The sequence below is a fragment of the Lissotriton vulgaris genome, chromosome 12, assembly GCF_964263255.1.
Source record: "Lissotriton vulgaris chromosome 12, aLisVul1.2, whole genome shotgun sequence".
Lineage (NCBI taxonomy): Eukaryota > Metazoa > Chordata > Amphibia > Caudata > Salamandridae > Lissotriton > Lissotriton vulgaris.
The window spans coordinates 272,416,802-272,441,473 of record NC_141700.1 but is presented as its reverse complement, the minus strand read 5'-3'; the positions used below and the strand labels follow the sequence as shown (position 1 = coordinate 272,441,473).

At 45.3% G+C, this 24,672-nt stretch overlaps 1 protein-coding gene across 2 annotated transcripts in view; it reads right to left on the bottom strand.

Moving 5' to 3' along the window:
- LOC147673937 (methyltransferase-like protein 25B) overlaps positions 1-24,672 on the bottom strand; it is a 361,337-nt gene that overhangs the window by 169,880 nt on the left and 166,785 nt on the right. For both annotated transcript variants that reach the window (XM_086945027.1, XM_086945026.1), the window contains exon 5: positions 19,157-19,219. In XM_086945027.1, coding sequence (XP_086801153.1) covers positions 19,157-19,219 — 63 coding nt within the window. The remainder of the gene's footprint in view (positions 1-19,156; positions 19,220-24,672) is intronic.

Genomic DNA, 24,672 nt, shown 5'->3' with positions numbered 1-24,672 from the left:
TGGCTACGCAATTTGAGCACCAGAATGAACGGATGGGAGAGGTTGAGCAGAGAGTGTCTGCCACAGAGGATGGTCTGGCTACCGTATCCACCAAAGTATTCAACATGGAGCGTGTTTTGGAGGTCATCCAGGCTAAGAATGAGGAGTTGGAAGGGCGGTCCCGACGCAACAACATCCGCGTCACGGGACTGCCGGAGTCTACCAATGTGGGCCGAATGGAGGATTTTATGGAACGACTGCTGCTTGATATTTTTGGGGCGGACCAGTTGTCTCGTGTGTTCATCGTGGAGCGGGCGCACCGCTCTTTGGCGAAACGACCAGTGCCTGGAGCATCGCCCCGTCCTATCATCGCCCGCATACTCAATGATAAAGACAGGGATGTGATACTGCGCCTAGCACGGGAGAAGGGCACCATAGACTATCAGGGCAACAAACTTGAATTTTATCCTGACTTCACGGTGGCGGTGCAGACGGCGAGGAAGGAATTTCAGATGGTAAAGCAGCTTCTCAGGGCGGAGGATATACCGTATGCCATGCTCTACCCGGCCCGCCTCCGGATTGGGGCACAGTCAGATAATAAAATCTTTACATCTCCTAAGGCAGCCATGGACTATGCGAAGAAGCAAAAAAAGAGAAAACGAGATTTCAATGCAGCGCAGGACAGGGAAGAGGATTTGCGTGATGAGGTTGCATAGGACAGCGGGCTTCTCCGGCATACCCGTTAATCTTGGTCATACACGCTGGGGTATAGCTGCACGTTAACGCTCCACTCCTATAGTTGGCTAGTTCATTATGTCTCATGAATGCTGGTGGGTGGTGGGCCTGTGCAGCTTCCCACTTTCAACTGTGCCTCAAGTGCCATGGCTAATGTTTCGTGAACACTGTGCTGTTTGATTTACTGACTGCAGGGGCCTGGCAGGTAGACTTTTCTCGCTACTGCTGGTGGGTGGTGGGCCGGAGTACCTCTGCAAATTCGATGGTGGCATCAAAGCCCTAGCTGGAGACTTATGCTGCATTGCTGTTTGATATACTGTCTGTTGAGGTTAGGCCGCTAGAACTCTGTGCTATCATATAAGGTGGAGATGTGCCAGACCTATGGATGAGGTCTAGGGGTTGGCTATTTGCTGGGACCGTTTTTGTTGCACTGTTATTTTGTCTGTTCCTGGTTGTACGCTGGCCCACACGGATAAATGTACTGCTGCCTCCTCCATTGGGTGCTGCTGGGAGGTTTGGTATATGCCGCGGCGCCGGGGGGACGGGGATGGACGTTTCGACAAATTGCTCGATCCTCTCCTGCTTAGTTCACTAGTGGGAGTTGGGCACCTCTGCGCCCCCACGTATGCGTCTCCCCACAATTTGTTTGGTGCAATGTTTGGGGTTTGGGCACTGAGGGGTTGGGGATGGCTTTGGCAGGTTGAGGGTGCTGAAGTGGGCGGGGGCGGGATTCTGGTTGCCATGAGCTTCAGGTCAGGGGAGGGAGGATGACTCACGGGTGTGCATGCCAAGTGGGCCTGTTATGTTGTGCTGGGGGCTGCCTCGGGCGGGACATGGGACTGACCGTAACTATCAATGTTCACTGGCTGGAAAGTACATTCGGAACTGGATGGATAGGTATATATATTAATTATCATTCTTTCTAGGGGGGGGGGGAACTGAATTGGATAACGTGGAATGTGCGGGGTCTTAACAGGCCACAAAAGACTAGGCAGATGCTTGCATATTTGAATAAGCATGCGGTGCAGGTGGTCTTTCTGCAGGAGACGCATCTCAGTGGACAGGTGGCTGGCGCAGTTGCTTGCCGTTGGGCTGGCACCAGGGTGGCCACCTCGTACTCCTCCTATGCCCGAGGCGTTATGATACTCATTAAAAAAGATGTCCCGTTTGTAAGTCTGCATGAGGAGGTTGATAAGGAGGGTAGGTATATAATTCTGCATGGTAAACTGTGTGGTACGCTGATCACCTTGGTTAATGTGTATGGGCCTAATATTGATGATCCGGACTTTTATGTCACGTTGTGGAATAAGGTTTGTCAGCTGCCACCCTCGGCGATTATTTGTGGAGGTGATCTGAATGTGACGCTGGATCAAGGGTTGGATAAAAAGGAAATACGCCAGTCCTCTATGAAGCGTGCGTGTGGAGCTGTCAGGGATGGGATGGAGGTGCTGGGGCTGGTGGATGTGTGGCGTCTGGGGCATCCTGGTGTGAGGAAGGGCACCTGCTATACTTCTGCCCACGACACTTGGTCGAGATTGGATTACTGGCTGGTGACGAAGGATGTGAGTGGATGGGTGGCGAGGACCGCACATTTGGCTCGCACACTGTCTGATCACGCCCCTGTGCTGATGGAAATTCAACTTCCGACACATGCGCATGTCCCGTTTGCATGGCGATTGCCTTCTGGTGTATTGAGGAATCAGGTCCTGCGGGAGAGCTTGCGTGACTCGATTGAAATGTTTTTTGACAAGAACGTTGGGTCAGTGTCGAGTGCGGGTGTGATTTGGGAGGCGTTTAAGGTGAAAATGCGGGGCACGTGTATTGGTATGCAGGCTGGGGTACTTAAATCGCTTAGGGATTCTATGGAACGTCTGGAATGTGAGTTGTTGAGTATGGAACGACAGTGCGAGCAGCGGCCCTCCGATCACCTTCTGGCTGACATACGCTTGAAGGTCTCTGAATACAATGAACTGGCGGATCAGGAAGTTCAGTATCTATCCAAACGCACTAGAGCGTGATACTATGGCGAGGGTGGCAGGCCTGGGCGGGGTCTGGCGGATAGGCTTAAGGACCCCTGGGCAAGGCATTGTGCAGTGCAGGAGCTCAGGGAAGGCAACAGAACTGTGACTGATGCGGAAGGTATCTTAGACTGTTTCACTCGGTACTATACCAACATGTATGCATATAAAGACACAGCGGACGAGGGGGAGATTTCGGAATATCTTGAAGATATCGCTCTTGTCTGGCTCTCGAAGGGACAGCAGGACTTTCTGATGCATCATGTCACGGAGGGGGAACTGAGGGATGCAATTGCGGCTTTGCCGAATGGCAAGGCTGCTAGTACAGATGGCCTGCCGCCTGAATACTATAAAGAGTATGTGTATTTGTTATTGCCGCACCTGGCTATGGTGTTGGAGGAGGCCTTTGAACAAGGGCAACTACCTGCGTCATTGAGGGAGGCTCTGCTGGTGGTACTCCTAAAACCTGGTAAACCGTTAGACAGCTGGGAGTCATACCGGCCGTTGTCGCTCATGAACACGGATGTTAAAATTATTGCCAAAGTGCTAGCCACACGTCTACAACTGCTTTTACCAGTGATGGTGTTGCCGGACCAATCTGGCTTTGTGCCGGCGCGCTCCACCACGCATAACCTGAGAGCACTATTTGCTGTCCTACATCTACTCAAACCGGACTTAGCCGCAGTGGCGGTCCTATTGGATGCTGCCAAAGCATTCGACTCTGTGGCCTAGAAATACATGGTGGCAATACTGCATCGCATGGGTGTGCCACTCTTTTTCACGTCGTTGATCGCTTTGTTATACTCTAATCCTGTGGCCCGTGTACGTGTGAATGGGAGGGTGTCGGAGCCATTTGCAAAACAGAGGGGCACGAGACAGGGGTGTCCACTATCGCCCTTACTGTTCGAACTCATCATGGAACCCCTAGCATGTATTCTGCGCCAACGCCATGCATCCTCAGCTCTATGCTTTCGTCTCCGCTCTTTGGCGGTGTCCATGTACGCAGATGACATGGTACTTTATATTCGAGAGCCAGACCGATACCTAGACGAGGTGCTCAGGGAGTGCGTGCGGTTTGAGCGTTTCTCCGGACTGTCAATCAACTGGGGGAAGTCCATAGTGCTGCCGCTGACTGACATTACACGACCATTTCCGTTGGAATTTCCTTTGGAATGGGCTGAGGATCCTGTCTGATATTTGGGAATATGGATACATAGAGATACCCAAGAAATGATTCGGGCAAACTACGGTGTGGCCATCTCCAAATTGGAAGACCAAGTAGCGCGCTGGATTCGATTGCCCCTGTCGTTTGCGGACCGCGTGGCTTTGATCAAAATGGTGGTGCTTCCCAAATTTCTATATTATTTCGTCAACATTCCGCTCCGCTTGACGTCTAGCTTTTTCACAACGTTGCAGACCCAACTGATTACCTTGGCATGGGGAGGGAAGAAACCGCGAGTGAAGTCGGATACCCTGACCAAACCGTATGAGAGAGGTGGATTTGCGGTGCCTGACATGAAGTTGTACTATTTGTGTGCGCAGGCGCATTTTGCCTCGTACTGGATCTCGGCGCCGCCATATACGCCTCACGTGGCGATTGAGGCGGCAGCGACACATCCATTGCCACTAAGAGCGATGATTGTAAACTCACACTCTGTATATGAGAGGGGCGAGGTGGACACGGTGCAGAGCACGGTGAGGGCATTGCGAGAGCTGGGTAGGCGTGCGGGCTCTTTGCCTCTTTATGCGCCGGGCATGCCCTTGCTTTATCACGAGCACATATCGGTCTCGAGTGAGATAGGGGCTATCCACCTGCTACAGGATGTTGGCATAACTACAATGGGAAATATCTTCCCGGCGAGCCTGTTGCGTGTTTATCTAGGGTCCTGATCGATACTGTGACCTTATGCCCCTATTCGGCTATAAATCCATTTTATTCCCTATATTGGCATAACCGTTCAAGTGCGATATTCAGAAAGTCATCTCTGACCTCACACGAACAGAGCCACGTTCAAGGATATCTCTCTCTGCCACTTCCTTTGCGACCAATTAGTGCAATGACAGAGCAGAAGTCACTATCTGATATTCCTAGATTAACACTCCGAGTTCTTCAACAAGATAAAAACTCAGCAAACTGGGAAATCCCCCTTGCCTTGTTTTGATTAGTAATAGAACTCTAATGAGCAACTGATAGCTATCACTTCCTAGTGATATCTTTAATTGACGTCTTATGTCCAGCAAACTTGCGTCAAACCCGGCACCTGTCAGGTATAAATACTACCAACGTTGCCTTAAGCAATTGTGGTCGAGAGCTGTTGTGCACCCTGTTGTGCATACCGTTGCTGTTGCCGAGCACTGTAGCACTCTGTCGCTGCAGCCTGCTGTCCCTGTGGTGGTGAAGCTACTGATACCATTATCGCTGCTAAAGCGCGAACGATGGTGCAGTACGCTTAGGAGCCGAACAGACGTCCCTCTGCGAAGAGCCCAGCAGATCCAGCTGCCCGCGGACGCTGTCCCCCGCCTCCTCCTCTCGACGCGCTGAAGAAGAGCTGCTGCCTTTCTCGTGCAGAGAAATCCAGCTCCGGCGCTTCCGGTTTACCCTCGCGGGTGACAGGGATATCGAGCTTCCCCTGAAGGAGATACCAATCCTCCATCATTCTATTCAGAGGTATGGTGCTGACTAAACCCTTAAATGAGAATTCTTGAAACAAACCTTGGCAAAACCAACTTAACTTAAGCTACTTACTTACTCCCCTTCCACGTGTTAGGCTTAAGTCAGGCACACTGGGGTAGGTTTAGTTAGAAGCACCAGTTGAGTATTTTAGCCTATTGTATATATGACTGTATATATGTTTTATTACTTTTAACCATTGTATGGCTAAGAAACCATATCAATGATTTTACAGTATTATTTCGCAATACTTATCTTACTGTACGTACTTTTTATCATAACAAGTTTTGCAATTGTGGCAATACATTTCTCTTGTACGAGAAGAAAGACTGTGCAATAAATGTTAACCCTTTATTGACAAACGCCCGTCTCTCTATTCTCTACATCTTGTGAAAGTAAACTGCACTAGACTGACTGAGTGAAATACATGTCTATTGTTTCACACGACCCTAGAGATTGACTCTTGATCTGAGGAGCAAAGTTGTCATGTTGCACGGTTGTTGGAAAACTGAATCCCTTCTTGTCTGTGCCAAGGAAGCTGATCACTTCCCATGCAGAGAAGAAAGTTTCCAGTGACCTCTGAGCTAGTTGGTAACACAACCCAATTAAGTTTAGCATAGTCAGTGGAGGCCTGGAATATCCGCAGTTCCACGTCGATACTACTGTTTATGTTATTCCAATGCGCAGGGCCTAGTGGGAAACTAGGAACTACACTACATGGCGCCCAAACGTTTGGTAAGGCGATAAACTAACGCAAGACAGTAGAGTAACTCAGTCGTGCATATTTCACACAGACCCCTTTCTCCCGTAAATACTCCAATAGACGTCTGGAGTGGGTGAAAGGTTAAAATCCGCCCGACCTTAGTAGGAAGAGATTCCTATGTAAAGCTCTGGTTTATTCAACGTTGAAGGATACAGTGTTCCAAAATATTGTGCACCTAATCTTTGTCTCCTTGGAGACCTACTCTGCAAAGCCTGCATTTTTTAAATGTCAGACAGTGAAGAAGAAAGGGAAGCAGCTAGGCTGGCATCCATACTAATAGAGGAGGACTCGAGTCTCCTACAGGCTGACCCGGATGCTATCGACATCCCGGTCCACTTAAGAAGATCTATAACTTTAAAACTTATAGAAAACGGACTGACACCTCAAGGTGGTACAGTAATTTTCGTGATAGAGGCTCACGAGTATCGGCAGACAGAGGTATTCTATTCATGGATAAACTTTCCAGCGGCAAACGCTACAATACAAGAGTTTCACTATTACAAAATAGAGAAACCTCCGGAAGAGTACGCTCCTTTCGAGGAGATTGAAATTCCACTTAAATTTCAAGAGCACCTGCTCTGGTTTAATGGCGCCCTAAAACACAATGATCACATAACCAGGCTCGGTCCTCTAGGTAGACCAGGAGCCACGTGGCCGGTTCTAGCCAGCTACACACCACATCCTGACATTGCAAAAATGTCTAAGGAAGAGCTGTTAGCACAGCTCAAAACACTAATAAAAATACATAGGCAATTAGTCCAATATGTAATGCGGACTGCAACAGTCCAGCCAGCTGTTAATTCACACCAGCTGACCCCTCACCAGGGGAACACAAATAAAATTACACCACAGAACATACAGTCATGTCTTGGTAAAACACCCGTAAAACGGGAACAAATTCCTATCTGGTTAGCACAGAAAATCACTCAAATAGAGGCAGTATTTCCTGATACTACCCCTATTGAGAAACACAGAATCTTGACCATCTGCCTTCCTATGGGAATCGCACCACACGTGGAGGACTGTGACACTTGGGGTACAGTCTTTGCTTCCATTTACACAAAAACACACGGTGTTCCGTCTATGGCGGTAATACCAGAAGTGCTAAAACAGATTCAAAATGAATTCGGTCCAGAGCCCGCTTTAAATCTAGGTATGAAATTACTGAAAGACTTCAAGCAGGTCTCGGCTATATTATTAGCCAACATTAAAGGAGAAGCAGCATCTGTGGCGATTCGCCAGAAGGTGAGGGAAACAGATATAAAAGATCCTGTTGAGCTTGCAAAAATCATAGAAAAATGCTATGAAGAATTAGGTAGAGACAGCTTGGGTGGGAAACCAGTAAAACCCCAACTGCTCGAAAGTCCTGAAAAATTATTTATTAAAAATAATTTAAACACTCCTAAAAAGAGCTGGGATGGAAATAAACAATCCACTCCCAAGGAAAAAGTTTTCCAGTCCAGAGGAAGGTCTCCTCGACGGAGGGAAAGAACTCCGACTCGAGAACGCCAGTCTCCCCAGAGGGAGCCCTCTGAGAAAAGATATAACCTTAGAAATAGGGATAATCTGAAAAAACCTGATAGATATCAAAGTATTGATACACGTCCCTCTCGAACTTCTCCACAGAATTCGGAAAGAAGAGGACGGTCAGACCCAGGAGAGCACACCAAGTCCAAAGACAAGGAACCTGCTCAAAATAAGAAATCTCAATTTCAGAAAAAGAAGGTAGCCAGTATTAGAGTAATCAACCATGCCGAGAATACTGAGGACACAGTTAAAAAACGGGGAGTGGGCATTGACAATGTTGGACAGTGCAGCAGAAATCAGTATAGCGCGCAAGATCTTGATGAGTCATCTGGAGACAGTGGACACGAATTAATACATTCAGGATGAAACTGCCGACACCAGACTTAGTGAGCCCCATAAAATATACGAAATAACATTGCGTATGGAGGATGATAAGACTAGGAAAATTAAGGGTCTATTTTGGGATAAGCTCTCAAAAGGCTATGATATTCTGTTAGCTGAAAAAGATTGGCCCCCGGAGTTTGTCAGGGAGTGCCCTCGTGGCGAAGAAGTGATTATGCCTGCCTTCTCGAATCACATTCCGATTCACAAAAAATATACATATGCAAGGAAATGGGCAGTAGCCCAGGCTCCGGCTTTGTATAAAAATCATGTAGGATGGGATGAGGATTCTCCTCCTCACAAAATCCAATTAAAAAGTGAACCGACTGCCCAACGGCAGTATCCCATAAAGCAAGAAGCTAAAAAACAGGTCAGGGAGATCTCAGATCAACTTGAATACCAGGGGGTGATTGAAACATGCACCTCTCAAATGAACAATTCTTTGTTTCCTGTCTCCAAGCCAGACAATTCATATTGTCTAGTTTTGGACTACAGACATCTTAATACATGTTGTAAAACTTTTGCAGTACAAAACTCGCATAGTGCAGCCCTAATGAATAATATAGTTAGGAAAAAATATAAAACAACATTAGACATATCTAATGGTTTCTTTTGTCAAAACATTGCACCAGAAAGCAGATATTTGACCGCTTTCTCCGCATTTGGGTCGCAGAAAAAATTCTGTCGACTCCCACAGGGGTTCAAGAACAGCCCAGGACTATTCTCAGCTAGGGTAACAGAGTTACTACAAATCTATGATGATGAGGCATTATCTTACGTAGATGATATCTATCTCACAGACGACAACTTGGATACTCACTTGAAAAGAGTGAACACCATTATACTTGGGTTCGCAGCAGAGGGTTACAAATTCAACTTTAAAAAGTCTCGAATTGCCCATCTGACAGTACTATTCTTAGGGTACGAATTATCAAGTGAAGGGAAAAGCCTAGCGGACAACTTCTTAGAGAAGTGCGCTGTACTCCAAGCTCCAAAAACGCTGAAGAATTTACAATCCATACTAGGTTTTCTGAATTTCGGAAGAACTTACATTCTAAATTACGCAGAGAGGGTTAAACCTCTCTACGAACTAATTAAACCTGATTTTAAACAAATCAATTGGACTCAAAAACACACAGAAATTTTGAGATCACTGCAAACAGACATGTTAGCAAAAACAAAATTAGATACACGTGACAACACACGTGATCTTGTAATCCGAGTCATCCCAGGAAGATGCGGATTCACGTACCTAACCTCTAATGAGGGAGAAAAGGTACCAATTTCAATTAAAACTCACTTGTACACACAAGCAGAAAAAACATTCAGTCACACAGAAAGAACTGTGAACGCAGTGCAAATCGCATTAGCAAATGAACGAGAACTAGCACACGGCAAAAGGATTAACATCCTCACAGCGGAATCCGCCTTCGAAGCGCTATTCAGCCCAGTAAACCTGCCTACAGTGTCACTGGATCCGAAATGGATACAGTGTATAGATTCTCTAGGAGCGGAAGATGTGAAATACTATTTCGCCCCGCAATTTGAAGAACTGAATGATTTAGAATATGAAGAAGAATATCCTCTGCCAATCGAAATTCTGCCTCTCCCACAATATGCCTGTATAATCTATACAGATAGCTCTGTACAGCATTTCAACGTAGAGAGAAAATCCTACGATGCAGCATGTGCGATCATTAAATGTCGTTGGCTGTGCGGTAAAATCAGACCGAAGGTAACAAAGACCGAATCAGTAAAGTACTGTTCGGTTCAGAGAACTGAAATCAGATCTTTAAAGATGGCGCTCGAAAATGCAGAACGCGAATTCCCGACACTTATAGTGTGCGATTCTCATTTTTGCGTCAACTCTTACAACAATAAACTGCAGAGTTGGATCGAAAACGACTACAAAGATGACACAGGTGCCACAATAAAGCATAAATTGCTCTGGAACGAGGTAGCTCTTTTAAGTAAAGAACTACAAAAGACTCACGTGATTCACGCACAGAGTCTTCAACGTGATGGCGTTCACGTTGCAGGGAATTCATTGGCTAATACAGCCACTGCGGAAGCAACTAAACCGGCTTCCGTAGCCACAAAAAAGCGTACAGATAAATACATAGACGGGGAAACCATGCTGGCAGTAAAAACGACCGTAAAAGGCGACTGTGCAGCACTACCCGTAAACTATCCACTCAATTATGCATACATAATCGATGCAAACTCCGTTCCTTTTGCTCGAATCCCTGGAGTGGGGGACAGAGTAATTCCAAACATGAACAGGAGAATATTTTTAATAGCAGACGCACACATGGGTTTGGGTCTAAGGCACAGAGAGATCAAGGAATCACTGACTGAATTACAATTAGTATTCTGGTGGCCGGGAATGAGTGTAGAACACCAAATATATGCAAACAACTGTGAAAACTGTAATAGGGATCGCAGTAGCGAACCTTGCTACCGGCTACCAGTCAGAAAGAGCGTAACGCTGCCTACACCCCATCCTGCGTCCTATTAATAGTTAAGACGAAAAGCACTTAAAAAAATGAGGCCCCCAGCGCTCGGCTGACGCTAGAACGGTTATAAAAGATTTGCGAGTCTTTATCGGCACATTCGCAATTACCACGTTCCATTCTGACCAGGGTCCTGCTTTCAGCTCTCGAGCTTATAAGGAGGCCATGGCTAGCATGGGAATTGGGTTGCGGTATTCTTGTCCGTCGCACCCCGAAGGGAACAGTGTGGTAGAAAGAAAAAACCGGGACATAAAGCAATCTATAACAGCGAAGGTATTAGGTTCAGGCGCTGGGTGGGTCAAACATTTAATAAGTGTCCAGACTAGTCTTAATAACATGCCAAGAAATTCTCTAAAAGGTTTCAGCCCATACGAACTATTGTTCGGAATTAGAATGCGCGTTCAGGACCTCGATTGTCAGATGTCAGTGGTACAAGAAGAAACAACGCACTTTGATGTAAAGGATCGTTTGGCTGTTTTACAGGAACTGAACGAAACAAGAAAATCCTTAAGCAACACAAAGTTAAAGCAACAGCCACCTACCACTGACGAGGCACCACCAGCAACAGCCCCAGCAAGGCCTGTCTGGATTCCAAAGATTGGGGATCTAGTCAGAGAAAAGATCGCGGTTAAGAAGGAATTTGGGCCTTCTTACAGAAAAGCAGTACCTGTCTTGGCAGTCACCGGAACAAGATCAGTTGTGCTACCGCCCCTTGCTGGTAAAAAGGAGAACAGAGTCGTGTCTATCGATCTGGTAAAACCACAAGCATGTGGCCTATAATCAACAGTAGGCCCAGTGGACTCCCAAGAAATAACAGAATACCCAAACTTGCAACAATCCAAGAGGTTCAAACTGAAAGACTCATCACATTCGATCAGCCTGCAGTGCACAATGAAGGACTATGCAATAACGCCATGGAACTCGTGCCTCTTGAAACACAGATTGAAACAGTTCGTCAAGAAACAACACCAGTCTACAATGATGTGGCATCAGAAAGTGCTACCGAGAGACAGATTGAAAGAACAATCCCATCAATTGACAGAACTGCCTCTGGTTATTTCATCAACTTCGACAACTTCTCTGAAAATCAAAACGACCCCGAAGTGATGCCAGAAACAAAAAAGTATTCTAAAGAAAATACAACAGGACTCCTTCAACAAATCAAAGAATTATATCTGGATTCACCGTTGATTGAGCATTGGATTATCTCAGGAGTATTCATACTCCTACTATGCCTAATTTTAGTTTTAATTTTAGGAAAGTTTATTACAATTGAATGGACACAGCAAGTCAGAACATCAACCTAGTCCTGAAACCACACAGATCATCCCACGTGAAGAAAGGAGAACTGTCAGCAGTAAATGTCACAGCAATTCCAATATCTGGTGGGGTTGTATGGGAGAAAACAGACTATGAGATATATGGTCCGGTCGAAATCCTGAAGTATCCTCATCAACTAAAGGTTTCCTTAAGTGACTTTGTGACACCAAGTACATTCTCTGATGATTGGGACTTTAACAGTATTAATGACATGATGTCTGATTTAGTAATGTCAGCTAGATTCACAGATCATGATTATTTACAAGGTTCATCTAGTTATGAGCAGTTATTCTGTTACACCCACTATGGGGATCATTACTTGCACAAATCTGCACAGCCTAGAAATGTTTTTATGTATAATCAATGGGAACATTGTGCAACACCACCTAAAAGCAGTTCTAAAGCGTTTTTTCGAGAAATTCAAATACTTCTCAGGGTTTAACACCAGTAATGCAGAAACGTTTTATTATAAACTGTTAGAGAAAACAGGAATGAAAACAATGCTGACAAATTCTAAATTGATATATTCAGAAGCATTTTATGACAAAATGATGACATTTGGGTTTGATTATTGGAAAAATAATATTGAAACGAAAACAATCTGGGGTACAAAAGATTGGCAGGTGCAAGGCATTGAAGCACTATTTAGAACCTGCATGATACCAGAACAAATGTTGTTTTTAAATGACACAATACACCAAACATCTTGTCTTGGCCTAGCTAAGATCAAAGACCTTAAAACACCGTCTATACCAAAGCCAATACCTGAAAATGCAACTGCAGATATTGAGTTAGACGTAACACAAATTTTAAATTTGAACAGAACACATCCTGATTGGAAAAAGTGGTTAATCTGGCCTACTGACAAAAACAGCTGTCAAGATAGATTCCTGAATAAAACACAGGGGTTAAAAATGACCAGATTAGACTCGAGATATTCCCAGAGACAACATCCAGGGATTATAACAACATACAGTGTAGGGAAACTCTGCCTCGAATGGCTAACAACATCCACCCTGGCTGAAATTAAGTAACACTTATCTTTACTAAAAGAAGGTGCTGATTTGCGCGATTTCATTCTTGGACCACGCAAACAGCGTCAAAAGCGTTTCATAGCGACCAGTATCTATGCTGCTTACAACGAGGCTTGGAAAGTAAAGAAAATTGAAACTGCTGAAAAAATACGAGAAATTGATCGTATTAATTTGGAAAAATCACTTTCTGTAGTAGACAATGGGTTAATGACTCTGTCTTCCAGAATATATTCGTTGGACAATATTGTATCCTCTGCCTTTGATGTGATAGACAGAGATTTGCTTATGTTACAACATGGCCAGTCTCAATTACGCTCTATTATAGAATTAGGCTGGACGCTGCAAAATCTTCGTTCAGGCTATGTGCCTTGGCGTTTAATCAACACAACGTCATTATTTTCCAGTTTTAACCTTACTGATAAACAGATCAGTTTGGCACAGAAAGGAGAGACTATACAATCCTGAGCATCGAAAAACTCGAGAGATTACCATTGACAATGTCAGAGAGTCCTGTCATTGAATGGATAATACACGGAATTATCACAATTCCGATAACAACTTTCCGATTTAAAAAGTGCCTTGAGTACATACCTGCTGGCCAGTATGAACAATTGGGTAAAGGATATGTAAAATCTGAATGGAAATTACCATACACTCATTCTTGCTATAGTGACAGCGACAAAAATTTATTTCTTAGTGGTAATAACTGTAAACATTCACTAAGCGGTATACTTTTGTGTCAGGGTATTAATTTACACGGAGCATGTGATGGAAATTCTAACAACCTTTCATGCCACCAGCTAGTCACACCTGCAACTCAGATAGAGCCCTTCTTTATGCAACTCGCAAACGGGAGTTACATTCTTAGAACGGATCACAGATGTTGTGGCCTCGTGCCAGGGAAAAGTTATCTAGTAGAAGTAACATCCATGGTCAAATGCTGTATGCAAGCATTGTTTCCGAGTGGGGCTGCAGACTCAGTGACTCCCATCTGGCCTCGTCTGAATCTCTATTCTATACGAATTGATACTTTAAGCAAAGTTAAATCTGTACTTTTACAGACAACAGTGCCTATAACGTCATCAAAAGAGACGTATGATCTTCTAGTTGCAAGGACAGCTACTGAAGTTCATGACCTTTTATCAACAAATTGCCCCGTGCATTTCGTACAAATGCTAAGCCAACTCCTTAACATGTCTAGTGCCACAAGCATCCCAGGCATATTCAAGACAGTCTTTACGGGGCTGCTAACGCCTTTTCAAGCAATTTTGGGAATCGTTCCTAATTTTGTGCACTCTGTTTTTGGCGGCATACCATTATTTTTGGGACTTGTAGCAGGGATTTTATTTTTTACCCTCCTACTTCGTTATGGCAAGCCTCAGCTCAGACATAGCTCCCATGGGAATGGAAGAGACAATCCTAGCAATGCGCTACCGGGACAGGATAACTAACGTCCTCGGATTGGCCAGGCTGAGAGATCTAAACATGACCTGGTTCCTTTCATTCAGACCTGTATGGCAAAATTGCATTTTACCTGTGCTACGATGTATGCTTTGCGGCGATGAATGCGTGTTGGACATCTGTCTTTCACTTCCATCAGCAGTACCAATGGACGTCGATACTTTGCTCAGTCCAATAACGGCTCACGCATTGTGTTGTCCCCAGCGGCTACCAATCCTGATGACGGCATTTGTGGAGACTCCTGTACTACAGCCAAGTGGTAACAGTGAAGCGAGTGACAAAAGCAACATCATCCAGGTACAACGTTCAGTGAGCATTACTGATCCTGCCTTCGATGACAGCAATCATTCTCACACTTGCCAAGTTACAGCGCTATCAAATTTGGTTGAGCTGTCACCTGAATTTGTAGACCAATTCTTTGCGAGCCTGTCTGATATGATGTTCCCACCTATACAGAAACAATAACTTTGAGAAGCTTTCCGACACACAGCGTTCCCATGAAACTCTGAATTCGGCCTTCACTTCTAGTCAACAAAGACTGCTAGCAGCGTTGGAACTCTGTTTCCCCGTTCAAGCATTAATTCTCTTTGGATTGGATATTTTTCAAATATTGACCTTTTTTTTGGCACGAACAAATCTTTGCTTGAGGTAAAATCTATTCTTAAAGAACAGAAGTTCATACTTCTATTTTTTACACACACCTAGAGACATAACAACTTACATTAGCCTCTAGCACACATTTTGCAAATGCATTTATATGTGATGATTTATCTCGCCCTTCTTCTGTCAGAGATACTTCATGTGTAATTTTTATGCATAATCGTTCATTGATTTCATATGCAATAATTTTTTGAATGATTTCTATGCTTTAAATAACGTACAACACCTAAAATTCATGTATTACAAGTACGCCTATTTCGAATGCATTTATGTATTTTGGGGTGGGCAATGTTACACATACATCTAATTGCTTTAGTTTTAGTAATTTTGATGGGCATTAACCCGTGGAGTGGGTGTTGCGTGTTTATCTAGGGTCCTGATCGATACTGTGACCTTATGCCCCTATTCGGCTATAAATCCATTTTATTCCCTATATTGGCATAACCGTTCAAGTGCGATATTCAGAAAGTCATCTCTGACCTCACACGAACAGAGCCACGTTCAAGGATATCTCTCTCTGCCACTTCCTTTGCGACCAATTAGTGCAATGACAGAGCAGAAGTCACTATCTGATATTCCTAGATTAACACTCCGAGTTCTTCAACAAGATAAAAACTCAGCAAACTGGGAAATCCCCCTTGCCTTGTTTTGATTAGTAATAGAACTCTAATGAGCAACTGATAGCTATCACTTCCTAGTGATATCTTTAATTGACGTCTTATGTCCAGCAAACTTGCGTCAAACCCGGCACCTGTCAGGTATAAATACTACCAACGTTGCCTTAAGCAATTGTGGTCGAGAGCTGTTGTGCACCCTGTTGTGCATACCGTTGCTGTTGCCGAGCACTGTAGCACTCTGTCGCTGCAGCCTGCTGTCCCTGTGGTGGTGAAGCTACTGATACCATTATCGCTGCTAAAGCGCGAACGATGGTGCAGTACGCTTAGGAGCCGAACAGACGTCCCTCTGCGAAGAGCCCAGCAGATCCAGCTGCCCGCAGACGCTGTCCCCCGCCTCCTCCTCTCGACGCGCTGAAGAAGAGCCGCTGCCTTTCTCGTGCAGAGAAATCCAGCTCCGGCGCTTCCGGTTTACCCTCGCGGGTGACAGGGATATCGAGCTTCCCCTGAAGGAGATACCAATCCTCCATCATTCTATTCAGAGGTATGGTGCTGACTAAACCCTTAAATGAGAATTCTTGAAACAAACCTTGGCAAAACCAACTTAACTTAAGCTACTTACTTACTCCCCTTCCACGTGTTAGGCTTAAGTCAGGCACACTGGGGTAGGTTTAGTTAGAAGCACCAGTTGAGTATTTTAGCCTATTGTATATATGACTGTATATATGTTTTATTACTTTTAACCATTGTATGGCTAAGAAACCATATCAATGATTTTACAGTATTATTTCGCAATACTTATCTTACTGTACGTACTTTTTATCATAACAAGTTTTGCAATTGTGGCAATACATTTCTCTTGTACGAGAAGAAAGACTGTGCAATAAATGTTAACCCTTTATTGACAAACGCCCGTCTCTCTATTCTCTACATCTTGTGAAAGTAAACTGCACTAGACTGACTGAGTGAAATACATGTCTATTGTTTCACACGACCCTAGAGATTGACTCTTGATCTGAGGAGCAAAGTTGTCATGTTGCACGGTTGTTGGAAAACTGAATCCCTTCTTGTCTGTGCCAAGGAAGCTGATCACTTCCCATGCAGAGAAGAAAGTTTCCAGTGACCTCTGAGCTAGTTGGTAACACAACCCAATTAAGTTTAGCATAGTCAGTGGAGGCCTGGAATATCCGCAGTTCCACGTCGATACTACTGTTTATGTTATTCCAATGCGCAGGGCCTAGTGGGAAACTAGGAACTACACTACAAGCCGCTTTCTGGCTTTACCGTCGATATTGGACCAAACAAACAATAGCACTATGGCTACCTTCATGTATGTCCGGTTACGAGCTGCAGTGCGCGCTCACTACCCAACTTTTCCGATGGAGCCGCCCGCGCTAGCTGCGCTGCAGTTCCTGTACACAGCTACTTCTCGAGTCAAAATGGTTTCGAAGCTGTACAAAATCTCACAGGATGAGGAGTGCGGTGTGGATGTGGCAGCAAAGGCTAGGTGGGATGCGTGTTTGCTGGAGCCGCTCTCTGAGGATGAATGGCTGGAATGCTGCGCTATGACCGGGAAATTTGCTGCAAATGGGAATTTTAGACTCTTGCATTAAATTCTTTTAACAATGGTATTACTCTCTGGAGCAACTTTTTAAATTCGGTCTGCGTGACTCATCTGCGTGCGTGCGTTGCGGGGCTGATTTTTTGCATCTGGCTTGGACGTGCCCGCGTGTGTCTAGGTTCTGGGTAGCTGTTACTGAGGCATTGACTGCTATGACCTCGGCGACCATTGAGGCAACACCGGGTGTATGTTTGCTGGGTATGGTGTCTGGTGTTCCTTTGGGTGTGAGGCGTTTGGTGGCGCTGGCGCTGCAGCTGGCCAAGCGCGGAGTGGCGACCTGCTGGGGGGGAAAAGGGCGCCGGGGGTGAAGTCTTGGCTGCAGGACATGGCATATTGTCGAGATCAATTGACATGCTATTATGAGGAATTACCAGCAGGCTCCCGCCCCCGCGATATCTGGGGCCCGTATACCACCTATATGCTGGCGCAATTGTCTGAAGATGACTAGTCTAGCCCCTGTCTCTGAGTGAGAGGTGTTCTGCTGGGGGAATTGCCAGGTTGGAGATGGCACGCTGCTGGCCATTCCTGTTTGCTTGACTGCTGATTCGTGCAGATGCCCTTGGATACGCGCTGGTTGTCTGGCCGGTGTGGTGCTGCTGCATGCGTTGCTTCTGCCTGTGGTTGACTCCCCAGCGCTATTGCTATTCCTAGGTTCCCTGAATGTGTGCCTTTGCGGCTATCCTGCTGTGACTCTCTCCAATGGAGTGAGGTTCCCTCGCATCGAGTCTGTGGTCCCATGTGATATTCGCACAACTGCTGTACTACGCCCGGGGGGGGGGGGGGAAGGAGTGGGGGGGGGGCTTGTTGTTGTTTCTAACTGTTACCTATTGTCTTTCTTTTTTAATAAAAAAAAAGCAAAAATGAGACCTCAGATGGATTCCTTGTTGCTCACCCAAGTCTGGTTCCGAGCTCTGTACTGCTTAAAACTACCAGCTACGCCGCTGGGCCTTTGGCTGTTGGTACTCTGGCTGTGTGCTATGACCCATATGTGCTTCTGATTTAATAATTGCGGCCGGCCCGCTGGGTTGTAGGCCAGAAGCTGTGTAACTGCACTTTAATGCAATAAAGGTCTTTAAAAAAAAAAAGAAGAGAAGGATGGGAGGGGAGAGGAGAAGTGAGAAAATAGGATCAAAAAGATATGGGAGAGGAAAGGAGGAAGGATGAGAGCAGAAAGAGAGAAGATGAGATAAGAAAGAAGAGAGGAGGAAAAACAGACTAGAGGAGAAAAGAGAAGGTGGTGAGCAGGGAGTTCGGAGTAAAGGAAAGGGGAGAAGAGGCAGCAACGGGAGAAGAGTACAAGAATGCACACATCTCATTGGGGTTAAAATACAACCTCAGAGCTGCAATATGCTTTTTTAGACAAAAAAAATGTGTTGAACTCAATAAGTCTGCTTATTTTCTGTACGTCATTGTGGGTTTATTATTGACAAAAACAAATCCCACAGTTCTGTTAGAAGTTAAATTAAAACTTTTCTTAATGCATGTAATAGAAAATGGTTAACATAAATAGTTTATATTCAAAGACATATTTACTTTCAAAACCTTTTTACCCACACACTTAACTTACAGATTATTTCCTTAAAAGAATAAAACAAAGTAAATCTTTGCTGCAAAAGATAGGTGGACTGCCCCTGGATGTAATTTAACTTCAAATGCTGCAACACAGTTGCTCTTGTAAAACCTTTCCATTAATTGAGGGAAAACATAAGGCTGAACAAATGGTTTATGGATAACAAGTTATGTTTCACTATGTACAGTGTGTAACTTTAAGCTTTCTAATCAAAGTTGGAATAATGTATGCCCAACCTTGCAAAATTCCCCCCAAAAAAGTACAGTTTTCTTGGTGGACATTAACTGACCTGGCCAGATCCGATGTCTACAACATTCTCACAGCTGGTGACATGGCTCAGCTGCTTGACCAGCTGAAAGAAAAAAAGAACAACTATTAAAATGTTGTTTTATCTCTTCAAGTAAGAGGCATATAGCAATGGCAGGACATGTACTTGTTGTGGTGGCATGGGGCTGTGGCTAACTACAGAGTTGAGGACACAGGATCGAAGCCCCATCCCCATTATGTGAATAAAGTTTGCCAGTGGGTCTGAGACTCCCATTTTCCCTGTAATAGTGCCTCCACCTTAGCGTTCCCACCCCTAGCCTGCTGTTATCTCACATATCGATATAAGCTTCCTCTCTAGTGACAACACAGTTATACATTTGCATTTTAAATAACAATATATATATATATATATATATATATATATATATATATATATATATATATATATATATATATATATATATATATATATATATATATATATATATGCTACTGGCGGTCGCCAGTAGGTAGTTATAGTTAGGATCTACTTTCCATAGGAAATACGCAACATTCTATTGGGAATAACTTTGGCGCCGGGGGACGAATCTTCGCGAATTTCTCGAAGAAGGTGGCCCGCTCCGCTCCGCTCCTTCCCTGAAAATGTGGGGGGGATTCGTCAAGCGGGGGCCGAGATAAAAGGGGGGTCCCAAAACGTGTTTTCTCCATTTTAATTTACATAGGGCGGTCGAACTCACTTTTAGCCCGAACGGCTGAATGGATTTCCACCAAACTTGGCAAAATTGTAGGGACTGGTAGCCCGATGTGCCTTTGCTATGTCTCAAGATATGTGCTCCAGTGATGTCATGAGTGATGTCACTTACCATGTCATGAGTGATGTAATATGTGACATCATCAGCAGTGCATTGCAGGCGCGCAAGTTATAGTGAGTCCAACTTACTATAACGTGGGAATTTCAATGGTTTTATGTCAGTAAAATTTCCAGGTAACTATAACTGGTGTGAAACCTATGGTTTTTTCAGTGAATATATATATATATATATATATATATATATATATATATATATATATATATATATATATATATATATATATATATATATATATATATATATATATATATATATACACACACACATAGGTAGGGCTAGCTTACGGGTGATCATCTGAGTGCAGCACCGTTAGGGACTAATCGCTGACACTACTCCTGAAACAATCTCCAGCCACAGGGCATTACGTTGCCATCTCATTATTTATCTGGCGCTGTATATTACATATTGGGGCTGCAGCCCAATGCTTTTTTGTGTGTTTACTGCACCCGCGCCGACACGGAGCGAGGTAAGGCCAACCCTGGCTGTCAGGATACCAACTGTCAGGGGTCGCCGTTGCATTCTTCTCATGGCCCCCTATGGCCTGAGAATCTCATTATTTCTTGCGGCCCCATCGCCCTCTGATGGGGTATTAATCACCTTTTTGCATAAAGATCCCCCTGTAACTTCTGCACTGCTCTTTTGTTTAGATGGGTGGTAAATTCCAATGCTGCTGGCCACAAAAGAGGAATGCCCAAGTGAATCGTCCCTGAGGAGGAGAGATCTTGCCTGTGCGGTTGTCTGCTTCCGGCCAGGTGGCCATGGAAAAAATACTACCCTTCCAGAGGCAGTGGGGAATTGCTAAGGGGCTGTCCCCTCTAGTGTCCCCCTGTAGGAGACGTGGCCATCCGCCTAGCATTCTACCCCTAGCCCGCTGTTAACTCACATATATCGGTATAAGCATCCTCTCTTGTAACAAAACACAGCTATACAGTTGCATTATAAATAACAAAACAGACCAACACCTTTTTCTTGTGGCAAAACTGTTGCAAGTTCATTTGCATTCGGTTATGCATATACATACACAGGTAGGGTTAGCTTACGGGTGATCATCGAGTGCAGTTCTGTTAGGGACTAATCGCTGATACCCCTCCTAAAACAATCTCCAGCCATCGGGCATTACACTGTCATCTCGTTATTTATGCGGTGCTGTATATTACGTATTAGGGCTGTGGCCCAATGCTTTTTTATGTGTATGCTGAACCCGCGCCGACACAGAGCGAGGTAAAGCCAACCCCCAGCTGTCAGAATACCAACTGTCCCTTCTGGGATGAAGGGGCCCGCGTTCTTCGCATGTCCCCCGAAAGCCTGAGGATCTCAATATTTCTAGCTGTCCCATTATCCTCTGATAGGGTATTAATCGCCTTTTTGCATAAAGATCACCCGTAAGACCCTCCGAGTCCCCACCTGTGTAGCTCTAGTGTTCAATCGCCACATCCACACGCTTTCAGGGCCCACCAAATGTTCCCCACAAACACTTGATAGGTGCACTCCATCCAACGCAAAGTACCCAGGTGTCCTAGTGCATAGCAGACCGTATTTCACAAAGCCCAATCCTGAGTTTCGCATGAACTTCTGCCATGCGACGTTCAGCCTTCTCCTTGAGGCTTCTACTGCTGATTGTGAGCGAGCCCCACGCAAATGACCCCTCAGTATTATCTCTGATCAGATTATGTCGGAGGGGGGCAATTCCTCTGCCAATCTAGTGATTGTCACCCTCATGTCGTGCAGCAGCTGGCCCCTGCCAAGTGTGGTAAAATCATTTACCACTAGGTTTATTACCAGTATGTCTGGCCCTTGTGTGATTGCCTCTATGGTATGGCTTATTTTGGGTTCATATAAGGAAAAACAACGGTTCCTGTGGATTGATAAGATACCTTTGTAATAAAGGAGGCAAAATTGAAATATTTTAGAGGGTACCTCAATGACAGAGGGCAAAAGAATCACTAACACAGGAGAATCCATGTAACAATTTTTAGACCAAAAGCAATATAAACAATTTGAAAATCAAAAAACATTAGTGCATTGTGTCCCAAGTCTCTAAAATATTGCAATAGGAACCGTTGTTTTTACTTATATAACTATTACCCTGGTTCCATAGTGAGTAGGATTCCCCTGTTTTCCTCCCTTATTTTGAGTTCAAGCACATCCCACTTCATGCCCGGGGTGCTGATCTCTCTCACTTGCGTCCTAGCGGGTCGCCTCCACCCATTCGTGCTTGCCCATCTTGCTGCCCTAACCGTGAAGGAGTGGCCGATCACCCAGACTCTCGTACCTGCATGCAATGAAAACGAATGCTTACCCCGCCACACTGGGTATATTAACCCTATAGCCCTTCCTCCTTTGTTCTGCGCTCATGTTCACTGCGGTTTTATCCCTTAACTCCTCCCATCGAGCTTGACTTGTGGCGCTTTGGTACGTCATTTAACACACTTTCTGTTTAAAAGGTTTATTTGTCACCGTACAAACTAAAAACATCAACCTCTACATTGTACTCTCATGACAAATGTACTTTACAATTTTGTTGCATTGTCACATCGTCACTTTGAAGCCACCTTTGTTGTTATGCAGTTCTGGCTGCTTGCCTGTGGGGGGAATGCAATGTGCCCTAGCTTCCTTACTTCCCTGGTGACTGGCGTATGCCCCGTGTATCTCCATCCCTGCCACTGGTCGAATATAAAGCTTGTATTTGTCTGATGTCCAACTACCAATGTGTTTTATTCTGTCACAGTGTAGGCCTTTCCTGAAGGCTGTTGTTGCTGCCCCTATCCTAAATGAATGTGTGGAGTAGGCTCCCTTGGTGTAAACTGCCTTTTTCAGGGCGTGAGCCAGGATTCTGCTGAACTGGAATTTAGTGAGTGGTGTGCCGTCTGCATTTATAAGGAAGAAACCTGTTGTGCATGGACTTGCTTGCATGTAGCGCTGAACTATTGCGACTGGGCAGTGCCTGCTCCCCTCTAGGTGCTGCAGGGTGATGATTGCGTCTTTTCCTGCCTGACCATTTTGGAGCCATGATTTGCAGATGTGTCTCCCTCCCTAACCTCCACATCCTGTGCTGCCAGTGCTTTCATCGTTGTGTCCCCTTTTGAGTGTGCCACTAGCTCGCTGCATCTTAGGGCAACAATAAATGCTAGCGCAAAAGCTGCCCTGAATAGTGTTTCTTTGTACTCGATGTTGCACATGCCCCCCCAGCTCGTCTAGTATCTTAGTTAGCATTCCAAACTCTACTGGAAGCCTGCTGTCTGCTGCTTGGGGCTCTTCCCGTGCCCACCCTTTTAAAGCTGCCCTCAGCACGAAATTGTTAGTGGGATCCGCATGGCCTGCTAGTCTGGTGAGATAAACGATTGCTCCAACATGCCTGGATACCCAGGCATGGGATTTCTTGTCCTTTGCCATAGCACAAATTGCTGCACCCTGGCCTCCATTTCTGCTGGGTTTCTACCATCATGTCTAGTTGTTACCGACATGAAGGTTGTATAGCATATTTTGTACCTTTCCCTGGTGCTGTGCACTAGTGCCTGCTCACCTAAGGACAAAAGTCTTGGGTCCACTGCACCAGTCTCCACCAGTCCTCTTGGAAAGGTGTCATCACTTGATCTGCCTCTGGGCATGCCCGTCTGAACCTCTCCCATCAGAAACGAGAAAATGCATCAGCTGCAGTGTTCTTTATGCCTTGCACATGGAGTGCGGAAGTCAACGTTGCCGTAAAGGCAAGCCTTAACCAGTTCTCTGATCAGGCTTAGAAGGATGGGGCATGTTGCTGTCCGGGCGGTAATCGCATGCACTACTGACATGTTGCCCGACCACAATACTACCTCCTTATCTTGTAGCTTCCCGGGAGATATCTTAAGTGCCAATGGTATGGGGAAGAGCTCTAGGACTGCAACATTCTTTGTGATTCCCTTCTTATGCCAGGCGTTGGGCCACTTCGCTGCGCACCAGTGGGATCCTAATATGGCTCCGAAACCTTTGCGTCCTCATGCATCCGTGAAGAGCCTAAGCTGTTGGTTGGTTGCCCGTGGGCTCGCCTTATCAGGGCCCCATAGAAGTTTCTAAGGGATGCAGCCCACATAATCAGGTCCTTCTTGATCCCCTGGTTCAGCCGAACCAAGTGATGCTTCCTGACTGCCTTTGCCGAAGCCCTGGCCAATCTACGATCAAAATGTCTACCTGCTGGGATCACTCTGGCAGTAAAGTTGAGCCTGCCTAACAAGCTCTGGATGTTTCCTAGTGTAACCTTCTCCCTAGTCAGCATGCTTTTGATTACTGTGCAAAGGGTCAATATCTTGTCATGTGGCAGGCAACACATCCCCTTTGCTGTGACTAGCTGTATGCCCAAGAATGTGAGGGCATGGGTGGGACCTTAAGTTTTTTCGGGTGCCAGTGGCACCCCTAACTCGTTGCAGAGTTCCGAAAAGACAATCAATGTCTCCTGGCATTCAGGAGTGCCTGCTTTTCTGACCAATAGGAAGTCATCCAGGTAGTGCATGGCACTCCCCGAGGGGCCCTTTGTTTTGAGTGCTCATTCCAGGAAGGAGCTGAATGCTTCAAAGTACAAACAGGACACTGAACAGATCATGGGCATGCATTATTCAAAATAGAATTTTTCTCACCACCTCATGCCGAGTAGGTGGAAACTGTTGGGGTGGACTGGTAGTAACCTGAATGC